The 17,721-nt window shown below is 34.3% G+C and overlaps 1 protein-coding gene across 7 annotated transcripts in view; it reads right to left on the bottom strand.

Annotated features, from left to right (window-relative positions):
- EHBP1 (EH domain binding protein 1) overlaps positions 1 to 17,721 on the bottom strand; it is a 373,028-nt gene that overhangs the window by 36,990 nt on the left and 318,317 nt on the right. For 4 of the 7 annotated variants that reach the window (XM_070480108.1, XM_070480100.1, XM_070480112.1 and 1 more), the window contains 5 exons: positions 14,145 to 14,252; positions 10,998 to 11,122; positions 8,475 to 8,613; positions 8,239 to 8,345; positions 5,485 to 5,608 (listed from right to left, as the gene is read on the bottom strand). In XM_070480108.1, the coding sequence (XP_070336209.1) occupies positions 5,485 to 5,608; positions 8,239 to 8,345; positions 8,475 to 8,613; positions 10,998 to 11,122; positions 14,145 to 14,252 (603 nt within the window). The remainder of the gene's footprint in view (positions 1 to 5,484; positions 5,609 to 8,238; positions 8,346 to 8,474; positions 8,614 to 10,997; positions 11,123 to 14,144; positions 14,253 to 17,721) is intronic. The other 3 variants (XM_070480131.1, XM_070480143.1, XM_070480136.1) reach the window with 1 other exon arrangement.

The raw sequence follows: 17,721 nt of genomic DNA, 5'->3' as shown, positions 1-17,721 counted from the left end.
TGAAACTCCAGTACTTTGGCCACCTCATGCAAAGAGTTGACTCATTGGAAAAGACCCTGATGCTGGGAGGGATTGGGGGCAGGAGGAGAAGGGGACAATAGAGGATGAGATGGCTGGATGGCATCACCAACTCGATGGGCGTGAGTTTGAGTAAACTCCGGGAGTTGGTGATGGACAGGGAGGCCTGGCGTGCTGTGATTCATGGGGTCGCAAAGAGTCGGGACACAACTGAGCGACTGAACTGAACTGAACCAAGAGACATGACACTGAACCAGTATTCATGCCACTGAAGCACTAATTTTTTTGCCGATAAACTATCCCTTTTTTAAAAAAAGATAGCTGAGATTACATTTCATTTGAAACAGATCTAGGTCACATTTTTAACAGTAAAACTAAGAGGCTTTAACATATGAAATTTACATACATATCCAGTGTCATAGATTGTAAGCTGCTAATGTAAAAATAACTATAATATTTTAGAAGTAAGTCACTTAAAGTCTTAGTTTTACTTTTAACATACCTCAGAACACCATCCTCAGGTACTGATTAGCAGATGATGCCTGATTGAAAACTACTCTCTGAAGGCTATAGATATGCTCAAGTATAGAACCTTATAAAGATTAGCAAAGAGCTAGATGTTCCTTTTGAAGGGAAGCCTGTTTTCATCTCTTTGGTTATTCCAAATGAGGATGTTTTTCAGCCTAATTTTCATGTACATTACATGGTGATGACTAGGGAAGATAAATAATTTTAAATGGTATATGAGTGTGCTGGGTCTCTAATGAGCCAAAAGAGTTGGTTAAGTGACTTTTTTCATAAGCTAAATGAATATTGATCTGTTTCTTCTGAATTGCTAATTATAAATCAGGAAATGGTGATAAAAGGGTACAGAGAATTAGTAATAAGACTCCAGAAAAATTGGAAGTTAACTTCTAAGATGAGAGATGAAGCAGAGACCATGTCATGTGTCATGTGGTATCTGGAAGTTCGGCTCCAGAGTCCTCAGATTGGGTTTGACTCCTGGCACCACCATTTGAAGGCAAGTTACTTCCTTCTCTGAGCGTCAGTTTGTGATTATTGTAGTGTGATTATTCGTAGCCCCAGTTATTAAATGGAACCTATCCCACACGGCCATTGTGAGAGACAAGGAGATAATGTGACACACACAGATAATGTGTGTCACATTATCTCCTTGTCCTTAACGTTACATGCATCAACCGTTTTCCATAAAGCCAGACTTATATATAAGAAGCATGTAATAAATACTGGCTATGATTGCTATCTTTAGGTAAAGATAATGAGTAATTCTGAAGACTCACTGAGAAGGGTTCCTAGTAACAAGTCAAAAATTTCATTTTTATGTTTCTGTGGGCCCAATTTCCTGCTTTAAAGCAGCTTTAATATTTATGACATTTGATTTCTTAAAGGCGGAGGTAAAGAAACATTCTGAGGAATGTAGAGAAAAGTTATCTCTTTTCATTCTTTTATTCCTTAGTACATATTTAATATTTTTAAATGGTCAGCTGATAGATTTTTGTAGTGGTTAGTCTACAAAAAGCTACAGAATCCGTATTTGTGGCCAAGGGACTCAGGGAGGTAATCATGATCACTTTTCAGTGTTTAAAAGGTTACAAAGCCAGAAGACACAATTTTATTGCAATTTCTCCCTCAGGATATTTAATTTTTACACTCAAAATATAAATAAAATATTGTCATTTAATACCCTCAAATTATTGGTTTAAAACACTACTGTCCTACAGTAAGAAAGTTTGATAACCATCGCATGAAAACAGATTAGGAATGGGAAAGAAAAACCATTCACTAGAGTAACACTATCTGTAGCGCTTCAGTAAAAGGGTTCATCAACATTCCCATTATAAACTCCATTTTTGCAAAGCTAACAATATTGCTGGTTCATATTCATTAGCCCTATACTTACACACAAAACAGCTTAGAACACATGTATGTTTCTAATAAGCTTTACTATTCCTGAGGAACTAAGTGTTATAAACTTTAAGTGCTAGAAATTTAAAAATTCCTCCTCTGCAACAGTTACAAAATAAAAATAAAAACAAAACCCACAAAATACTGCTTATGGAAAAAAATTCTCTAGCATTTTCATGAGGGTTTTATAGACCCTAAGATAGGATGGCAGAAATACACACACACACACTCTCTCACATACTATTGTTATTTAATATTCAGACTATCACTGATTTAGGATTACTCAGTTTCAGAAGGAATTAGTCGTATCAATCCCCACAGCTGAGTTGACTCTAATACTGATGCCTTTCCCCTAAATGAATATTGGGATCTTTCCAGCCCTTCCCATGTCATGGCCATTCTCACCCCTGCTATCTCCCCTTTTTGTTGAAGTACTGACTGAGGATCTCTCTTATAATCCTTTGCTATTTTCTTCCAGCAGGTCAGGAAAAATGCACAGAAGTCTGGGCCACCAACCAGTCCCCACCCTCCTCCTCAAGATGCAAGAGCTTCAGTGTTAAAGGGGTTGGTGCTTAAAACCCAGAGCTGCTCAAGCTCTAGGAACCCAGGACTCAGGTCTAATAATAACTATTATTATTATAGTTATATTTTAAATTATAGGTTTGTGTGGGTTTTTCTGGCCTGTAGATGCTTATAACAGTGCTTGTTTTGGAAAATGTATCCTAGTTCCACAAATCAACTTCTAAATAAACTTCACAGCCCTTTTAAAATTGAGTACAGTTTCTTAATAAAAAATAGAGAATTACCATATGACTCAGTAATTCCAATTCTAGGTACATAACCCCCCAAACTGAAGAGATTCAAAGAGATGATTTGAGAACATGCTCATGGTAGCCAGAGGTGGAAACAACCCAAATGTCCATCAATGGATGAATGAATATACAAAATATGGTGTATATATACAATGGAATATTACTTAACCACAACAAGGAACAGGGCTTCTCTGATAGCTCAGTTGGTAAAGAATCGCCTGTAATGCAAGAGACCCCGGTTTGATTCCTGGGTAGGGAAGATCCGCTGGAGAAGGGATAGGCTACCCACTCTAGTATTCTTGGGCTTCCCTTGTGGCTCAGCTGTTAAAGAATCTGCCTGCAATGTGGGAGACCTGAGTTCGATCCCTGGGTTGGGAAGATCCCCTGGAGAAGGGAAAGGCTACCCACTCCAGTATTCTGACCTGCAGAATTCCATGGACTATATAGTCCATGGGATTGCAAAGAATCGGACACAACTGAATGACTTTCACTTTCACAACAAGGAATAAAGTAGTGGTATATTACAATACAGTTGAACCCTGAAAATATTATAGCAACTGAAAGAAGTCAAACACAAAAGGATAACTATAGTTTGATTACACTTATATGAAATATCTAGAATAAAACTAATTCAGAGAAACAGAAAGTTGATTAGTGAGTCCCAGGGGACTGAGAGGAGGAAGTGAGGAATTAATAAGCACAGTTTCTGTTTAGGGTGATGAAAAACTCTGGAAATAGTGGTGGTGATTGCACAACACTGTGAATGTACTAGATGCTACAGAACTGTACATTTTAAAATGGTTAATTTTATATGTGAATTTCAAATCAATAAAATTAAAAACTGTATATAGTCAGCATCCACAAGTATATAAAAACTGAAATAGCCAATAAAGTATTTTTTTTCTATTAAAAAAAAGAGAGAAGACGAGAACTGTCTCAAGAACTAGAAAACCTAAAAATGGGTTTAGGCCCTAACTCAGCCATTAGTAATTAAGCCATCTTATATGAGTCATTTCCCCATCAGAGCCTCAGTTTTATCATGTAAAGTATATGATTATTATCTGCTCTGCTTAATTCTAAGGCTGAGATTCAGAAAGTAAATGAAAACTCTTAACATATCAGAGAAAGGTGCTAACTTCTATAATAAATGAAAAGTTGGAAGCACTGGAACCTCCAAAAGGAAAGGATAAATATATGCTTTCCCTTTCTAACACCTTACCTTTTAATTCAGATGCTAACTAGGCTTTAGGCAAATCTTGGTGAGCATTATTTGAGCTGGAGGAGGTTTGGTACAATCCAGGAGAATTCTTGTAGTTTATCAAGCTGGGGAATCAAGTCTAGCAGATTCAGTCTAGACCAAATTCTGTCCTGTGTAGCATGGAATATAAAATCCTGAAGAGATTCTAGAGTTGGTCTGTAGTCCATGACTTGTTTCAGATAATAAATGATTTATAGTTGGGATGAGGGCCACTACAAAACTTCACTGGTGATATGTGGGATGGGAAGGAGAACATGAGTCTGTTCTGGTTAGAACCCTCAATAAATCAGGTTTCAAGCATGGAAGAAGGAAAGGAAACAGAATTTCTAGTCTTTTCTCTTGTGATACAAGGCTCTTTCAAGATTTTCATGAAAATCTAAAGTCTCCACAGAACACAGTTTGAAACCAATCTGGTCATACAAAACCAAAGGTCTCTTCATATTCTAGTGTGTTCTGATTTCACAAATGTAGGCAATTTTCAAATGTCCCACATAAACGCTTATTTCTGAAGGAGTTCTTTAATTGTAAATACATCTTTGGCAGATAGAGAAGAAATAGTTCAAGAAAGCTTTCCAACCCTAATCCACTAGTAATTTACTAATCTATTTAACATAAAATTAAAGCTATTAATTAGAGGAATAGATTTTCTACTTAGATTTTGACATTTTTAAACTTAACATAGTTTACTTTTAATTTGGTATGAATGATTTCATTTCCCATTTTTACCCCTTTGTAGGAGCAGCATTTTAAAGAAACATATGCATACGAACTTCTTAAAAATACACATACAGTTCTCCCTCCCCGCCGCCCCCAGTCCCAGTAGCTTACTGCACACTTAGATCTATTCAATCACCATTGGCAATCAGCATTAAATGCCAACCTACCCTCTGGTTAGGAGCTAACTTGCTGCTCCAAACCATTTTTTACAAACCTTCCTATATACCTTAATCCTTTCAAATGCAACTGTGACACAAAGTATTACAGACTTTTAAAAAGCTGTTCTTTGAAAAAAAAAAAACTGCGGAGCACCAGTAACCAGATAGTATTCTCAAATTTCAGTGATCTAGTCCATGGAGCCGTCCCCTATGCATAGTGCTCTGTTTCATGCAGTACATGGCTGTAGCTGGCCAAATCTTTTTTTTTCCCAATGAATCAGTAGAACAGTGAAGATCTTACTTTTTTTTTAAGCAGTGGCATATCAATGAGGCACAGATGTGTATTCCAACTCTGCATGGATGAGCACACTGTTCAATAGTGCTGGCTCACACGGTATCAGGGCGAGTTATCACTTCCCATGAAGGCACTCTTATCACCAGGACCCAGAGAGGTGGCTGCAAATCGCAGCCTTTTTATTTTCAAGGCAGTTCTGCTGAACATTCAGGCTTCAAAGATTCACACTTCCAAAACTCTATAAGAGTTTGTGAACGCTCAATTTGCCAAAACTGTTTACAGTGTAATTGGGCACCGTACCTGTGTCCATGAGATAGCGAAGGCGCTTCTCCACCAGCGCGGCACGGGTGTCAATTTGCTTTTGCTCATTCTCTAGTGCTGCCAATTCTCCTACAACATACTGACTGGTGTCTTTGAACCCTTTCTGTTAACGAGAACAAACAGGAAGAAAAAAAAAAATCACTTGTAAGTTGCATTTTTTCCTTTCTACAAACACTTAGTAAAGCACTTACCTAGAGAACCAAATACCCCTTTAGTATCACCCTTAGTACCAAAAATCAACGCCCTGTGATTCAAAACATTTTCATATGTATTATACATAGCAAAACTTTTGTAAATAGAGAAAACCTCAGCTGTTTAGTATTATATTTATAATTTAACACCCAGATTTTAAAAGTAAACACTAAGAAAAATTTCTCAGAGTCAGTTATTAAGCGTGGACAAAGAGAGATAATTTTCCCCTTAGTGCTGTCAAAACAAACAATTATGACATCCTTAATTCAAAAGTATAATAAACAAAAATGGCATTTAGCTAAGGAATTGATTCTTAAAGAATTTATCCGGAAAAAGATCAGATTTGTTCTTATAGAAATATAAAATTAAAAAGATACATTTCTTTTCACAGTGACTATACTTTTAAAAATATTTTTTAAAATGATGAAAGAGAAGTTTCTAATATCTTCAGTTTCCCCTCCAGCTGGCTTCTGTACTTTAACTACTTTAACATGTCACTGTGTTGATGTATTACTAATTATTGTAGCTGCGAATTCTAACTTGACAGGTGGTTTCAAACCTTGCTACACTGGATCTAATGCTACCAGTACACTGATTTGGTTAATCTTCCATGTAACCAAATCTGGATTTTATTCTGAAATTTCACTTTTTATAACCATGCATGTTAAAAAAATTATCCTTAGAAGTTCTATTTGAAGTAGCAGTTCTACTATAAAGTACCAGTAAACCTTAATTTTTATTTTCATATTACAAATTTAAATCATTAGGGGCAGGGTTATTTGTGGTATAGTACCAAACTGATTAATCACAGCTCCCTTTGGAATGTTTATCTTGTGACATTTCTAGGGATAAGTTTCCTAAGTGGTTGACAAACACTGAAGAACTGCGTAAGTGATTACTCTCACCACTGCCACTACTACTATCAGCACTTATAACATTAATTCAGAGAAATAAATGTGAGCAACCTTCCTCTGTCAAATCCCTTCCCTACCTAGGAGCATATTAATCTCTAAGAAGCCATGAGGAATTATCTTTCCTTACTCCTTAAACAAGAAACTAAATCAGGAATTATGTTATTAGGAGGATATTTTGGAAGTCTCATAATCAACAAACCTGTCTAACCACATGAACAACTTATTTATCTTTGGAACTAGTAAATATGAACTCAACTTAAACCAGCTTATTGTTAAACTGATTATGGTAGTTGACAAACTGAAAACTGAAATATTTTTTAAAAATCATGAAATTGATAAATCATGTCTCAGGATAGACTGATCAAATAAGTCACTGTATTTTTTAAAGATTCATACAAAGTAGATATTCTCTCACCTCAATATGAAATAAACCAAAAATTATAAGAACAGAATAAATGCTAATAATAACTTTAAAATTCAGTGGATGCTTTTGGCATCTATCTGCCAGAGACCAGAGCATTTTTAAAACGGACTTTTCTTTTCTCAATCCCATCCAGAGGGAAAAAACAAACACAGTAAGATATTAGAAAACAGAAGTGATAAGCAATACATAAACTTCACTGCTTCTACTTACCAGTTCAGTTAAAAATAGTCATTAAGTTTAGCCAGATTTACTTAGTGGGAGTATACAGTATACTCAAATATTCTGTAACTTATAAATTATACTAAATATTTCATCAGGATATACGAGGTACCTCTTCTATGTATTAAGACATTCTTTTAGTGAAATAACTTTAGGATGTGAATCTAAAAATGAGAAGTTTTTAGAGCTCTAAAATAGTTTGTAACTCTCAGTACATTTGCAAGGGTTTCAAAATCCCATAAAAACAATTTCAACAGTAAAAACAATGAAAATATTTACACAAACTGGAGATAATAATAATTTTAAAAAGTAGCACCATTAAAGACAGCAATGCTTCGAGACAAAAATTCAAGTTAAAACTTGTTCTTCCTGCTTCTGTCCCGCAGCTGTCCGTCAAAAGCAGCTTTCTCCCTGCGGTCTATCAAATATTTCCCTCACAAATCAATTTTACACATGATCAGCCCATACCCCTACTGAGCTGAACCTCCCCGTTAATTAAGTGAAGAAATTACCATATATATTATATTAATGCAAACATCATTCAGCTAGTAATTCACGGCTGATCTGGATAATGGAAAGGTTGAACACCCATTAACCCAAGCCAACAAAATGGGTTGGCTGAGAAATTCTAGCAGGTCTCATGTGACTTTTCCCTCTAACTGCAGCTCTGCGGTATCTGCTATTGTAATAATTAAAATCCTCCTGGTAGATCAATACTGGAATCTCTTTATGGGAAGTGCCCTGATGGAAATGTCTCAAGGAAGCTGGGGCTGTGGAACTCTGAAAAATTCATTTTTTTTTATCTGACAATTATCACCACACTGCAGACTAATTCAACAGTGCACCCCTCTCACTCTGCTTTGAATGCACTGGAGATTGACATCTTAAAAAACCTAACATCTCATTTTAACAAATAAAGGCACTATTTCCACATACAGTTTGGAATTATCAGCAATCATGAAACCACACAAAAAATTAATATACATTAAGCACTTCATCTTCTGATGGCTTCCTCTGAGTTTCAGTTATCGCTGCCTTCTCCTCATTTCCTTTCTTTGTATCTTCCTGTATTGATCTCTGCCTTTTCATCTCTTAAAAAAAAGGGAAAGACATGTAAAATTATTATAAAGCTTGATAGTTGTGTATTAAAATGTGGATTTACATTATCAGCATATACACACACACACACACACACACACAGCTAAATAAAGTGTTCTTACCTGGTCTATTGTCAACATATTGACTGAAAGACTGAAGTTGAGTCTTTCTGACTGTAGCATCCTTGCTGAACACAACAGGATTTCTAAACCGTTCTGTTGCTTTTTGTAATCGCTCAGTCCTGAGATCCTCTGTGCCATTCTAAAAGTAAAACAAATGTGTTAAGAGAGTCCTGATCTTATAAATGTGAGATTACACATTAGTAAACAACTTTTACTGATTTAAGATAATGTCAATTTAGAAACATATTGAAAGAAAAAAGGATTGTAAAGAGTTCTAAATAGCTCAACTGCAAAGTCTGTTGCCTGTAACCAAAACCTTTGGGAGACAGGGTTTAAATAGAGAATCATTCTTGATAACTTTGATTCATTAGATACTGTAAACGTCCCTGTCTTCTCCTGATGATATGTATCATTTAAATGCCACATTGCCTCTGTCTACCCACACCCACCCCACAGCCTCACTATTCTGCCCCATTGGTTTGTACAGTCCCACAGACTTGTATGACAAGAAGAACTAGTTTCTAATTTTATGCCCATTGAGATAAACCACTAATGCTGGATGAAGGCTAAAAGGTAGGATTATAATACTACCCCACTGAACTGCATTTCATCAGCTATAACTTTCCAAAGCCAGATTTGTAAGTAAGCCCTTTACAGCTAAGGAAACTACAATTATCTTTTCCAGAGCTTCCTATGTTAATACTGGTAACAAATTCAAATGGTTCTATCAACAAGAAATATCCCAGAAGACTGAACCACTGCAGTGTGTGGAAGCTGCAGATACCGAGGTGCTGTGTACCAAACAAATATTTCATTTTATACCTAATCTTTTATTATTTTTATTAAGTGTTTTGAAAGTAAATAGGGAAAGGCTAAGATGCATGACTAATAGCTAAGCCTGCTGAATGCTGAAACTGGTTATCAAAAGCTACCAAGACTTTGCCCTTCCTCTGCATTGAGACAATCAGTAATGAGGGAGTCCTCCAATGGCCTATTCTCTAGCCTCAAGGAGGCCTGGGATACAGAATCCTCAAGGGAAGGTAACAGTTTATCCTTTTCCACAAACACAAAATGCCTCATTTATAAACGTGTAAACTGCATTTTATTAAAAAAAAAAATAAAACCCCAAATCAATGCTGAAAGCTTCAAGGGAACAGATGGACTATATGTTCTTTATAAGCATCATTTAAAAAAATCTTAACTAAAACGATCCATACAAAGACAAGCTGTTTAAAGCACACCTTTTGTTGGAATAGGTTTGAAAATAACTACATTTAAGGGCTTTTTGGAAAGCAAAACTAACTGCATCTATTTAGATAATTAAACCTTAAGAATGAAAATATGTTTCGTTTTTTAAAGTTATATATTTATCATTAGTATCATGTTTATAATACACTACCTATGTAGCTAGGATAGAAACAATTATGGCTTTTATTTGTCTAAGAAAAGTGTGTGTTCTACTGTTGTATCATAATAACTGCCCAATAGTGTAAAACTCAAGTCTTTACCAAAATAAACAAACACAGCTAAATTTTCAGAGGCCTGGCAACATGCTAAAATATCAGTGTGATTAGCTAGCAAATCCCATCTTAAGAAACCTTTTTATGACTAGGGACTTCTGCCACTTTACAAATGTATTCCTCTAAACCCACTAATTCAGTTAGCCTTTTCAATCCATTGTATTATTCTTAGGCCAGCTTCATTCTGCATTAAATCCAGTGCAGAAAGCTAAATTGAACGCAAAAAATCAGACCTGATCCAGGCTTCCTTTTGTTCAAAGATAGAGACCAAAAGTCCTCTGGTGCTGCCACACACTTTCATCACCAATTTATAGAAACCGACAGTATAAGGGAAAAGCAATGAAAGTCATTGTTTTGGGACTTCAAAGCATCTGTGTCAGGGAAAGGAAATCCTTTCAGTCAGCAGGGCAGTCCCCACAGTCCGCAGGTGGGTGAAAAGTTATACAAGACTAGAAGTGCCCTAAAGCTAGAGAAATATTAATGATACAGTGGCAAGGAAAAGGGGGGACAGCTTGAGAGGGGATAATATAAATACTACAAATCATCATCATTATCATCATCTTACAATGTGTCATTCTGGCTAAAACCTTACACAAGGTAAGATTTATACTGGCACAAAGCATATGCATATCTTCAAGATTTATACTCAACCACACGCCATCTTCAGATATTAACTCATCTTAACAGGTCAGAGGCTGCAGATGGCAGAACAGGCTAGAATTCTCTCAACAACATTCTCATTAGCAAAATACAGACACATATAGAAGTCAAGAATAGCTTTTACTTTTACTTACATATCAACTTAAAGTAGTAGTTTCTCTGAAAAACAGTAGATGCACACTGATTATCATACTGACATTCAATTCATCAGCTATTTAACAAAAATTCTTATACCTTAATCTTAATGTGAAGAATTTGGTAAGAAACTGACTTTAGGATTATAAAGTACCAGTGGAAATTCGAAGACACAGATACCAAGTCAAATATCTTAAGTAAGATTTACCTTAATGTCTTGCTCTGAACTTTCATTAACAGCTTTCTGAGCAGTGATGGAAAGTGAATTTGCCACCTGTGGCTGAGTGTCCAGGAGTTTCTTCAGCTTCAAGTCTGCCAACTTAGTGTCTTGTTCTGTTAAATATATAAATATTATGAATAACTGTGTGAACTACATTTAGATGTGTAGCTATCAATTCAAAGGACATCATAAAAATATTACTATATTTTAAAAAGAGAGAGGACATTAGAGTTGTGAAATAACATATAAGACCAGATATATGCAGAACTCTGCATCTATATATCTACTATAAACAATATTACATACTATATAACTATGATCATTATACTGTAACTATAGTATAACTAAGTAGTCTTTAGGATATTGACTATATCCCTTTTTCAAAAATTGAGATATAATTGATATATAACATTGTGTAAGTTTAAGGTGTACAATGTGTTGATTTGATCATTCATATATTGCAATATGATTACCATCACAGCATTAGTCAACACTTCTACCAAGTCACAAAATTATCATTTCTTTTTTGTGGTGGGAATAAATAAAATCTAGTCTCTTCGCATATGTATGTGCTTTTCCCCAAAATCAGTCCCCATAAAGAATATAGTCAACATGCCTAAAGACCATTTAGTTATTCTATGGTTAATAGCAGCTATGCTTACCTTAAAATCTCAGCCCATATTTAATGCATATATTTATATTAGCAACTTTATAGAATGTACATAATAAAAGAAGGTATTACAAAGTGGGTATTTAAAAGAGGTAATGCATTTGATTCTAAATTATATTATTTTTTAATTTCACTTCTTCTAGTATATTAAATTTAGACATAAAATGCCACATTACGCTCTTAACATGATCTTAGACAGTCATGTATATACTGTTAGAATCCAGTGTTTATGTGTGTACATATATACCTAGCACTGAAATAGGGTATATGTTCACAAATAACTTCTAATTAGAGGGCATAAATAAAGATTACCATATTTTGCAATGTATGAAATATGGATAGAAATTTAAAATAAAAAATGGCTCTAACTTTAAAAATAAATAATTTAAGATTATTTTTAGCAAGTAAATTAGTCTTTAATAAAATAGTTCAGAAGCAAATGGAAATAATTCCATTTAAAGAATTCACTCAAAGCAGCTCTTTAATAAAATGATTATAAAAGACATGCTGACAATTTGGTGAATGATATTTTTCAGAAAGATTAATAAGTTTTCTAATTATAAGACTCTTAATAAAATGCTATTATCATTACTTTCATGCAAATTGGCCAGTTTATATTGCCAGGCTTCTTTTTAAAACAATATCTGATGAACTATGGTCAAATCAAGATAAAGATTAAACAATTTATTATTAAAACATTATGACTTTTATGTACATATAAAAAAAGAATTTTGGGAAAAATAAAGCAAGGATAAAAATCATAATGTATGCTCCGTGTCTTCAGATTCCAGTTTGCATTCCTATTTCTTTTTTTTTCATTCCTATTTCTTATTGCCATGAAATAAACCATAGTCTGAATTGGAAATCTGTCCTATGTACATGCCAACACTTGGCATGCTTGAGAACTGTAAACAATGTATTAGTTAACTCCAAAAAACAGGAAGACTGAGAAGTGTTTTCTTTTTTGGTATACAAAAAAGTAGGAAGAGTGTTTTTAAAAAGGATAAGAGTCAAGCCTGTTAGGCCTTAATATTAGTCATCCTTTAAATACACTAAAATATCTCACAAAGTTGCCATAACGAAAGCTAAGAAGTTCTCTTTACCTTACTCAAAAAGGGTTAATTTCTCCTGTCTTCATAATCTACTATTAAATCAGGAAATATGTACCACTGATTGTCACTGATTTTATACTTCCATGAATCGAATGTTAAGGCTTTAATTCTGAACTTATAGTGTGCCCTCAACGGTAAAGAGATGATACTGATTTCTGAAAGACTTTGATGGTGGCTGTAGTGAGAGGGTGAGTAGGTATTTTAAACTGAAAGAAAAAGGCAGTCCTAATTTTGGGTTAAAATTTTTAAAAATTTCCTTAAATATCAGCATTCTCCTGGATTTGAACAATTATAAACATATTGCCCTGTATCTAGTAAAGTATTATTTAATACTAAGCCATGAAGGAACTACTGACAAGAGACACAGATTTTTTGGGGGGAGGGGGGCGCTGCTCTCCATAGTTAGGAAGACTTTGGTTGACTTGTTTTTTGCAGAAATAATAGCATGATTTCAAACAGGGAAGAAGCAGAGCAGGTTAGCACTGCAGGGACAGGCCATGGCTGGGGAGAATCTCTCCCTTCCTACAGCTTTCCACAGGAAAAGACAAACATTAGGGATTTCATTTTCTTACCTGTAATTGCCAAAGACATTTTACTGCTATAAGAATCCAATTTAATAAGCATTTATGGAACCCCTCATGTATACAAAGCTACCTGCTGCTGACTTATAAAGGTAATGCATATGGAACACTCATCTATTAAACCACAAGCAACTATCTTTATCTTTTATGCAAGAACTCAGAAGTTCGACTGCAAATGTGATTACTGGTATGATATCTATTGATATACAATAGGAGATTAATTTAATTGTAATCTATACAAGCAGTTTTCAAAGAGTTTTACTGTAATCATTAAACACATATAAAATAATTTATTAGTAGTAATATTTAAATACTTAAGGTAAGCACAAAATTTACAAAATAATATTTCTACTAAGACTACCAATTTCAAACCAAATCAGGAAATCTGATCCATGGTTTAGATTACAATTTGAAGCATTTCATATGCTTCATCTGTATCTTAGAACATCACAACAAAATATTTAGGCTGAGAAGGGAACCAATCACAGAATGTCTACAAATTGTCCCATAAAATACCAAAGTGAATCTTAGTAATAAGAGAAAAGCTAAAATTTGCCATTTCAATATTATTGCTAATTTTAACATTAAGCCTAAAACAAAATAATAACATAAAATTGATGGAAGGTGGAGTTAGCTAAATGATTTGTGAGGGCATAAGATGTAATAAAACTACCAAAAGAATTTACTATCATTATTGGTGAGATAATAATAAAAATGTAACAGAAGAGTTTGCCATGCAGTAGGACACAAAGTATTTATAATTTGAAATTACCGGGAGTATCAAGGTCACTTTCTAAGTTAGTAAGTTCATCTCCACCTCCTAAAACAAAGCCTTCAGGAATCTCCTCGTTAGTATTTATCTCAACATTATCATTTTCATCTGTAGGAACATGTAGCAAGAATGTTAGCATATTATTAGTATATTATTTCTATTTTATATAGGAAAGAAAAATCAGTATTTTAATAACAGTTCAAATTCAGGTCTGACACAGACAAGCAAGTTAAGAAATCAGTTTTAAGTCAATTTTTCATTATTGGATTAACATCTATATTTTACATTTCTATGTCAAAGATGAATTGTCACATCAAAGCAGATGCAAAGATTTTGACAATTTGTCACATGCTGTCTCTGAATTATTGAGCTCATTGAATCCCTATATTTTAAAATGTAATCTCCTGCTAATTTCTAACGACAGTAAATAAAAATAAAGTTGGTTCGATAAAAAAGTCATCAAATAAAAATGTTACCAAATAATATTTCTTAAATTTCACATTTTATTTATTAGATATAAATATATAAAGAAACAAATCATTCTTTATAAACTTGTAGCTATTTTTAAATTGTCTGCATGAAGATTTAAATGCTTTTGTACTATTAATGAAATATGATCAAAAGCATTATAGACAAATTAAGAACAAACATTGAGATGAGAAAGGACAGTACCTTTATGCAAAACAAAGTTCAGAAACAATTAAGTCAGTACATCATGGAAGACTTAAAGCTGGGAAAACACTGTTATTATTCAAAATTAAGTACATGGGAATGAGGTAGCCTTATACTATTTTTTTTATATATTTAGCAAAATGTACTAGGTCATAATTAGTCAATGATATCTTTTTAAAAGACTTATATTACATATTTTTCCTTTTTAAATCCTAATGATAAGCTGGTTAAGTAATTTTCAATATTACCTATTTAAAAAGGCATGGCAGTAGATTTGTATATTAGAAGCTAAGATTTAAAGTCTGCTGTTGACAGACAATGTACCTTTTGGAGAAATATCTGTCTAGCCCTGGGAGTTGAAGAATATCCCTACTATTCTACAGTTTATTTTTCATAGGGCAACTTTTATTAATAATGAGATGTTCCAAAGGTTATTGCAATTGAGAAATTCTAAATTCTATAACTTTGGCTTAAACCCTCAATATTTGTCCTTTTCCCTGTACAGTGTGTGTTTGATTTTGGGCTTCCCAAGTAAATATTTACTGTGAGCATTAATATTAATAATAATAGTTTACATTTATTGAAGAGTTCCTAATGGAAGCCATTTAGAAGAATACAACAGAGAGAAAAAGAATAAGAAATGCCCCCAAGGGAAAATATTGCCAAATGCTTTCAAATCATTAAGGTATTATACTTGGCTATATTATTTAAGTACAATTAGTTGAGAGAGCTTTTCTAATCGACTGTGCTTAGTACAACTATTTGACTACTTTCATAAAAGTCAGCACCATCATCTTCATTGTTCTCAAAAATTCTTCTCTAAATAATTCTGCAGTAAAGGTAAATGAATGAACAAATATTTCCTGAGTACCAAGGAAGTGTTCAGAACACTTCCTCCTGTCAAAGAATTTACTACCAATAGATTTTAGAGTGTGGTGTTTTGTTCCTGCAACCAGCCTCTATTGATTTCTACTGTCCATAATTAGAGTGAAAGCACAAAATTCAGCATTCATTCCTTTACTTATCCAAGAAACTTCTATTGTATACTGAAACTGCAATTTACAAAACACTGCTAGATGTTGAAGAAATATCAAGTTTTATAAGATATCAAGTTTTATTAAGACATTTATTCCACCATAAAGTTATATATAAGTGAAAGTCACTCAGTCATGTCCAACTCTTTGCAACCCCGTTGTAGCCTGCTAGGTTCCTCTGTCCCTCGAATTATCCAGGCAAGAATACCGGACTGGGTAGCCATTCCCTCCTCCAGGGGATCTTCCCAACTCAGGGACTGAACACAGGTCTCCTGTATTGTGGGCAGAGTCTTTACCATCTGAGCCATCAGGAAAGCCCAAGAATACTGGAGTGGGTAGTCTATCCCTTCTCCAGGGATCGTCCCAATCCAGGGACCAAAAGTTATACATACAAATGACTATAATACCATGTAGGACAGTTAAGTGTTATGAAGTAAAAATAAGATACGTAGCCAATTCAAAGGATGAAAAGATTATTCTTTTGCCAGTAGCACAAGGAACTATTTTTTGGAAGCACTAACCTTTAAACTAAGTCTTCAGAAATGTACAGAATTTCAAAAAGTACAATTGAGGGAAGAGTTTTACAGGCATGACAGCAGGAAAGTGTAGATTATGTTCAAAGAATGGTGTAAAGTCCTATTTGGCTCAAGCACACTTAAAGTGAAATAATGGGAAGTAAGACTTAAAAGGTAAAAAGATTTTACTTTGTAGGAACAGACGGACACTGGTTTGCTGGTCAAAGATGATTGGCAACGTGTTGTTTAAGTTGAGAAGAGTCTATATAAGCAGTTTTCTACCACAGTGTTTTATGGCAATCAGTTGTGAAATATGTATAATTACTACAGAAGCACTGAAGCTTATGTTTTTATGAATTAAAGTATCTCCAATATTTTCCTAAAATATTGCTCTTGCTTAAGTTCTGATATGCCTTCATATGTGAAAGAAAAAGTGGTTCAGGGATTGCACACAGGAGTATACTAGCCATGTGACATCACCCTTGGTTCGAGATTGCTGAGTAAGACGATGCACTCTAGAACAGAAAGGGTGGAGGCAGGAAATCCATGTTGGAGACGGTTATAACCTCCAGGCAAGCAGTATAGAGAGCTTAACCTACCATAAAATAATTAGGAGTGGGTATGACTTGAAAACCAACTGGATACTGGGTAGTTGGGAGGGATACTGATGAGACGAAGAGTGAGACAGATGTCAACACTGACTCTCCAGACAGAGTGACTAGAAGGATGGCATTGTTATGAAAAGAAGCTAAGTCTGTAACAATGGTTGGATCTGGGTACTTCAGGTCCTGGGGTTAGGCAGTGGGATAGTCATTACTGCTTTACACAGTGCCAGGATAATGTGTGATGTTAAACAGGTGCCATTCACTTTATTTCCTGGCTAAATGAAATCTCTACCCATACTACCCCTCACCAGTAATGCTGAATAGGCTAACTCAAAGTTTATAAATGCATTGTTAACCTCAGATAAAAGGATTACTATTTGGGAAGGGGAAGAGTAAAACTTGATCTCCTCTAATGCTCAGGTTTTCTTAAGAATAGATTTCTACTTTCTTTCCATTCACTGACTTCATTTTACAATAAACACTTGAATTTTTTTCAACAGTTATTGTTACACATTTCTTAATACTTATCGAAATACTCTAAATGAATTTTAGCAGAACTAAATTACATGTGTGTCTGTGTGTGCTTAAAATATTACATATTAAATATATGATATCTATAAGATTACATATATCTTTAAGGCTAACCATTTAAAACCCACTAGATAAGCATGGCACAAAGTAAACTAGAGATACAATACACAATGGAAGGTAGTTTGCAAGTATGGCCTGTATGTAGGGAAAGGTAGAAAGA

Source organism: Odocoileus virginianus, chromosome 2, assembly GCF_023699985.2.
Source record: "Odocoileus virginianus isolate 20LAN1187 ecotype Illinois chromosome 2, Ovbor_1.2, whole genome shotgun sequence".
NCBI lineage: Eukaryota > Metazoa > Chordata > Mammalia > Artiodactyla > Cervidae > Odocoileus > Odocoileus virginianus.
This window is presented reverse-complemented; position numbering and strand designations above follow the sequence as displayed.